Raw genomic sequence first — 7,215 nt, forward strand, 5'->3', positions numbered from 1 at the left:
TCGAACATGCATAGAATATTAAGATTATAGGTCCAAAATAATAATTTAGTTTACAGACCCATATTAAATAAACATTTCTAACACATGCGGAAATTCTAAGATTTAACAAGTTTATACAAACATTAATAATCAACCTGCGAGGAAGAAAGCAGGTTAACCTCAAAAATATCCTCCTGTGGCCTGGAAAAATATTGAACAGGAGTGAGCGTTCGACTCAGAGAGTAAAATATTAATTTTAACCATAATTTCTATAACTATCTAAAACTAATGCACCCTGTAGAGTGAAATGCAACACCAGCAATAATATCACATCATAACATCAAAAAAAGGTAATTTGGAGCACTCACACACCCAGCAATATCAATCATATATATATGGGAGCTGATCCCTTATACAGCTCTCTTAATTCCAACTGTGCCAGCGAAGAACTCAGCTCGAACTTCCACTTAATAACCAAATCGGGGTCCCAGCGAAGAACTCAAGCCGTGACTACCCCGAAAGACCGGGTCTCAGCGAAGATCTCAAGCCGTGTCTACCCGTCCTATCCATAGTCCACACCACATCACACGCGCGCTAACGCATGCACACTGCTCCAAATTACCACAACAACATCCATGGCACTTTAACAGTTATGAATGCAACATAAATCGTGCCTAAATTTTATCTACATAGATATATGCATATAAGTGATGCATGGGCATGCTTGAATATATAATAATAGTGAAATTACAATTAAAATTAATATTTTACTCACAGACTTGACAATGGTCACTGTGGCGACTGGGCGGAGGAAGAAGGCTGTCCCGGCTTACCTGACAATTACATTACAATTATTTAATACAAATGACTCAATACAATTCAAGAAAAGATCAAATATGTCCTAAGTCGTGCCGAAAATCCGGCAGAGTCTCCCCTATACCTAGGACCTACCCAACCTGCAAAAGGGTTCAAAACACACTTCTATATTCACAACCCATATATCCACAACTCAATCTCATCACACAACCCCTCCTGGGCCCATCAAATCAATCATCCATTACAATATGTAAAATTTCAATTTAGTCCTTATAATTGATCATTTTTGCAAAAACTACCCAAACAAGCTCTAAAAATTCTAAAACTTTGCCCCGCGGTCCTTAGCAATATTACTAGGCTATTGCAAAAAGAATCATAATTTTCTGAGATACCACGAATATTTTATGGATTTTTAATCCTATTTAAGCACTAGAAAATTACGAAAAAGCAAGGTTCGGGTTTACCTTTGCCGATTCCGACTTCGGGAACGCGCTCGGGATGTCTGACAATGGTGGGGTAGCCAAAACCTTGGTCCAATTCGGAGACTTTTCCAGAATGGGTGCATTCGCCGGAAATTCTGCATCGGCCAATCGCCGAATTTCCGCGAATTGAGGATACCTACACGAAGCTCACAACACGGGGGGTTAGTACATAAATTTTTTTTTAGAATTTTCTAAGCTCATTTAATGCTCGGAAAGACACTGCGAAATTCCATGGGACCCACCGAAAAACGGTGTCGAAAAAATTCGAAATTTATGTCTCCGCGAAGCTCTCGACGAGTGGAGCGCTCTGGTACTCTCGGTTTTCTCGTGGGATTCACAGTTTGCGAGAAATCTAGCCCGAAAGTCAAAATGGGCTAAAATTTCCCGGGCAAAAATTGGACAAACCGCTCGATGGATTTCGGTGTTCTTGGTGTCTATTGAAAGCTCTCGACGAGTGGAGAGCTCTGGTACTCTCAGTTTTCTCGTGGGATTCACAGTTTGCGAGAAATCTAGCCCGAAAGTCAAAATGGGCTAAAATTTCCCGGGCAAAAATTGGACAAATCGCTCGATGGATTGCAGTGTTGTTGGTGTCTATTGAAAGCTCTTGACGAGTAGATGAGTTTAGACACAAGACCCGGTCCAATTGATGGCCGGATCGGCCGGATTTTGGCCGGGAAGACGAAAGGTCGCGACGCTACGCTGGTCGCTCGAGCCGTCATGCGGCGTGCGATGGCCGACCGTGGGGGAGGGCTGAGGCGGCGCGCCGGCGAGGTGGGGTGGCAGGTGTCACGGGACGGGAGTTCTAGCCCTCCCCTATCCGGCAAGCTCGCATAAGCCCATATAATAAGCATCTTCGAGGTTTCCGCACGCACTGCATGCATTCACACTAGTTAGCTCCATAAAGAATAAGAGTGGGGAACTCATTCTCCCCACCCAATCCCAAATGCTCGTTTGCGCATGCATTCGCTTCCCTGCGCAACTTAATCACACTCAGTCCACAAGCCATTGCGCGCCGCCCAACGCAAACATGCACTCATCCACACATCCTTTAAAATGCCTTTGCCAAGATTCATCATGTTGCATGATAGGCCGCACTTGTCCTCGGATCGACCCTTTCTTGTCCGACGTGGATTGAGAAAACCCTTGTCTACCTCTGTCCCATTGAGGCTGACATTCTCTCCCACCCGATTCTAGCAACACCGCCATCGACACCGTGATTCGGATCATCCGAGGCTGCTCGATACCACATTGTCACGGACGGAGTTCTAGCAAAGCCCATATAATAAGCATCTTCGAGGTTATTCACACTAGTTAGCTCCATAGGGCAAGAAAGAATAAGAGTGGGGAACTGAGGCGCGACAAGGGGAGGAGGAGGAGAGAGAAAAATGAGAGAGAAGGGGAGGAGGAGAACCGCGCGCGGGAGAGGAAGAAAAGGAAGTAGAAGGCCGGTCCGATTCGACCGGTCCGATCCAGTCCAGTTCGATTCGGCCGGTTCGATTCAGAATACAAAATTTTGAATTTTTACTCTGCCTCGGGACCGAAAACGAGGTCCAAAAATTTCGAAAAAATTCCAAAAAACTCAAAAAAATTCGTAGACTCCAAATAAATTTTTAGTTTTGCCACGTGGTCTTTAAATTAATTTTTAAAAATCATCAAAGTTTATATTTTTGAAAAATCGAACCCGATTTTTAAAATCCAAAAAATCTCAAATAATTTCTTAAAATTTAAATAAAATAAAAATATTAATTATACTCATAAAATAATAAAATTTAAAATTTTAGGGTGTTACATCTTTTAACGGCAAAGCGACTCATATTATTTAATTTCAAAATCTGATTTAAAACTGAATTAGTGATTTTTTTTTAAGGAAAAAGTTTTCCATAAAATTAGGGTTAAAAAAATAAATAAAATTGCAATTAAATAAATTTGATTTTTTAAAAACTATTAAACATTGTTAAATAACATCAAGTATAAATAAAAATTAACATAACATTATGTAAAATAAAGTACATGTCATAAAAATAAAAAAAATGTATAAAATCCAACTAAAAAATATACAATGTATAAAAAAAATAATTGAGAGTGATGAAAATGTCAGATTGGGAAATTGAGAGAAAAGAAAATATTTGAGATCAATGTAAAATATTAAAAAGTTAGAAAGATGGAATGAAAATGTGGAATTGTTGACTCTTATTGTGTGCCAACCTTATAATTTTAAAATGACTAATTATACAGTAAAATGGTTATTTTATAATGATACGTTGCATAAAATGACAAGTTAATGTAAATTTAATATAATAAAAGTTACGGTTGAAAGAAAAACAATTCTAATTTTGAATTAAATCTTTTTTTGTTGAGTCTATAGTGCACTTGCATCATTGCTTACCAAAGGATAAATTTCGTACTTCTTTAGAAACTGACATATCATCAAAATAAAGATAGGCCCTACTATAAAACATGGTAGGTCCAACTAGAAAATATGATTTTACGAAATCTGATTGATTGGATATATAAAATAGTTTATACATTTTGGTGTAATTAAATTCAAGATAAAACAAATTTTCAATCAATAATCGGTATATTATTTTTTAATATACAAAGTATGTCTAATAATTTGCCTTGCTTATATTCACAAGAGATTGATAGACAAAATTGCCTAGAAAAGATTTCCCTTTCCCCCAAACACCATAACCTTTTAACTTTCTTTTGCCATGGCCCTCAGATTTTTATATCTATCATGGGCCATTATTATTGTTTTTCACGTTCTCTCAATGATTGATAATCTGAGAAGTGTTTAAGGGGCGATTAATACAAAAAATCTGTTTTTTAAAAAATAATATTTAAAAAAGGATAAAGGTTTATTGTAATGTCAATTTATACGAAAAGGTGAAAGTGGAAATGAAAGTGAAAGATAAGCCTAAAGCAATAAGCATCAAAGAGACAAAGACCTTTGCTTCTCCATCTTCTTAAGGAATTACACTACATGGGAGGAGAGAAGACCTTCCAAAATGCAAAAGAACTACCCTACCTTTCAATGAGGAAAATTATCTTTTGTGAGGATAATAACCCCTACATTTATAGGGACTGTGGTTGTATTATTATCATTTATCATTGTGAATTTTATCATAATTAATAATTAGAGTATATTCATATATGTATAATAGTTGCTTTAAATAAATTTTATTACCGATCTATTTGATAATATTAATTGTCATAATAAAGATACATATATATACTTATCAAAATAGAGATAATATTTTTATCGCTAGTTTAAAAGTTATTGTTCAACAAAGCCTATATAAGATTAGAAGATAAATTTAATTAATTCAAAATCAAGATTAAAAATGGGAAAACACAAAAATAATTAAAACAATTGAAATCGAATTCTATTTCATATAATGCGTCTATTAAAGATCATAATTCTAAAGAAAAAAAAAAATCACTTAGAGCACAAAATTTCACAAATCAAACTCAAGCAGCAACAACTCCTCAATCAGCAATGGTCCAAGTCATGTCATTCTCAAAGATCCAATGGCAGACCTCAATTTGCCCAGGGCCGGACCCTAGCGCCACAAACGCCCCATGTTCTGGACTCCAAGCTGACGTGTCAAGATGACAAATTGCAATTCCAAGATTGACCTTGGTTTTGCTCTCAACATCCAAAATTTCCGCCTCATAAGCCCTCACTTTGGGCACTGAATGGCAATAGTACAGTAAGTATGGGTAAAGGCTTTGGTGACAAGACACGGATTTTGTCACTTCCCCACCTTTGATTCCTTTGACTGATCCCAACATTACATTTTTCTTTGACCCATTAACATTCTCAGTGGTCCTCACCACCACGTTGCGGCCCAAGACCGAGACGGCGAAGTCCGTCATGTCCTCCACTGACCCAACACACCGCTTGGTCTCACCCTGGCTAGGTGCTCTCTCGCACTCAGCCAGTGAGTTCACAAGCACATGCTCCATGGTTGAGTCCTGTGGCGCATGAAAAATTTCCTTCATCTCTGAGAGCCGAAGGGATGAGAATGGCAATTTTGACACAATTGATCTGGGTAAAAATGATCTAGGGGGCATTTTGTCTCTAATGTCGGGCATCGCCATCACATTCCCTTGCTTCAACATGGACTCCCTGAAAAACTTGCCAGGCTCCACCCATCTGCTACTTAAAAAGTTGTCACTACGGCTGCGACTACTTGTGTTGGTATAAGCAGAGAAAGAGACACCCTTTTCGATGTAATCTTTGAAAGATCGATCAGAACCATAAGTTTTGAAGCCAATGGTGGTCATGCCCTTGGATCCTTTGCCGTATTCTTTAAATGTGTCGTTGCCAGGGTTGAATGTTTTCCCATAATTAGTGAAAGTAACTTTCCCTGCATTTGTATTCCTGGCGTAAGATTGGAATGAATCTTGACCAACGTTGGCTCCATTCCTGTAGCTGGAGAAGCTATCAATGGCAGAGTTTGCACCAGTAGCATAACTCTTGAAATTGTTATGTGGGTTGTTACCTGAAATGCCATAACCTGTGAATGAATCATTGGCTGCATTGCCTAATTCACCATAACCAGTGAATGTAGAATCAATAATATTTGAATCTCCACTATAGGTTGTGAACTCAGCTGGGACCCCATTTCCTTTCTTTCCGTAGCTAGCAAATGCTTGAGAACCAGAATTTGTATCACCGCTGTAGCTGGAAAATGAGAGCTTGTGGTTATTGCCTTCCGAGTCATAAGTTGTGAATCGGAGACCTGGCACATTGACTCGGTCGTCGTAGTTCTTGAATGCGCCGGATCCGCCAGTGGCACCAGCGCCGTAGTTGCCAAAGGTTGCATTGGCTACATTTCCATCAGTAGCATAGTTTGCGAATGTTTCACTATGGCCTGTACCTTCGCGGCTGTACCGAATAAATGAATCAGCAGCCGAGTTCAATCCGTTGGAGTAGTTCTTGAATGAATCGGTTCCTCCGAGGTTCGACCTGCCATAATTTGCAAAGCGTTTGTTGGAATAAAGTGCAAAGTTGGCATCTTGGTCATGATTGCCTAAACTTGGTTTTGAGTCAAAGGAGCAGAACAAGTTAGCCAAGGAACAAAAAGAGTCAAGATGTGAAGAGAGCGAATTCTGGGCGGCGAGTTTGGAGAAGAAAGCTGAGTCTACAGCACTGAGTGGAGAGGCTTTGGAGAGGAGAAATGGTGGTTTAGGGAGGGTGTTAGAGATGTGCTTGTTCCAATAACGAATCAGAGATGCTCGCGGAGAAAATGGGCTCAGCTCGGTTGACGAGAAATTTTGCTTGCGTACACTACTAGTGGAAGCCAAAGAAACCTGCATAGCAAGACAAGAAGGCGTGGTTAAGCAAAATTACATGCATACGTAAAAATGGCAAGTTAAGCTACAAAAATTAATGTAGAAATTAAGCCAATAATTATAAGTAGTAGGAAGGAATTGAAAGAAAAGAAAAAAGGTTTTCTTTTCACCTTTAAAGATGAGATTGATAACAAAAGAAAGAAGAAGGGAATAGTAACTTGGGTGAGTTCTCCTTCCCTGCCCATTGTTTTGTGGCTTTGTTTGGTGTATGTGTGCTATGGGAGATATATATATATATATATATAGGAGTATGCTTCTTAGAGGGATAAATAACAGCCGTGGTTATTGATAGCAGCTACTTTCCTTTTCTGCCAAGTTTTGCTTTATAAAAAAGTTTGTCGAGTAATCTATTGAGAGAAGGTGGCCCACTTGTGCCTTTGGCCATCAGGGATCATTGCCAAGCTATTTGGTTGTCCAGATATACATTAAGCCCAGAAAAATTAAACAATAGTCATTAACAAATAATTAGCTTTTAGCTTATCATTCATTCTCCACGAATTCAAGCTATGAACTAGGTTTAAGAATTAAGACCAATGTTGGCTTTGGCCTTGCTGTAAAATAACAACTAGCTAGAATA

The 7,215-nt window shown here is 38.7% G+C and overlaps 1 protein-coding gene across 1 annotated transcript; it reads right to left on the reverse strand.

The window, feature by feature from the left end:
- Positions 1–4,615: 4,615 nt before the first annotated feature.
- LOC110650960 (polygalacturonase 1 beta-like protein 3) lies at positions 4,616–6,872 on the reverse strand. The gene is made up of 2 exons (XM_021806128.2): positions 6,749–6,872; positions 4,616–6,596 (listed from the first exon to the last, which is right to left on the reverse strand). The coding sequence occupies exons 1-2, from the start codon at positions 6,821–6,823 to the stop codon at positions 4,767–4,769; spliced, it is 1,905 nt and encodes a 634-aa protein (XP_021661820.2). The 5' UTR covers positions 6,824–6,872; the 3' UTR covers positions 4,616–4,766.
- Positions 6,873–7,215: the final 343 nt, after the last annotated feature.

The sequence above is a fragment of the Hevea brasiliensis genome, chromosome 17 (assembly GCF_030052815.1).
Source record: "Hevea brasiliensis isolate MT/VB/25A 57/8 chromosome 17, ASM3005281v1, whole genome shotgun sequence".
NCBI classification, from domain to species: domain Eukaryota; kingdom Viridiplantae; phylum Streptophyta; class Magnoliopsida; order Malpighiales; family Euphorbiaceae; genus Hevea; species Hevea brasiliensis.

Excerpts from the sequence above, each read along its gene's own strand:
- LOC110650960 (XM_021806128.2), bottom strand. The coding sequence starts at position 6,823 with ATGGGCAGGGAAGGAGAACTCACCCAAGTTACTATTCCCTTCTTCTTT. Across the intron at positions 6,597-6,748 it reads TATCAATCTCATCTTTAAAG|GTTTCTTTGGCTTCCACTAG; the intron begins GTGAAAAGAAAA and ends CTTGCTATGCAG.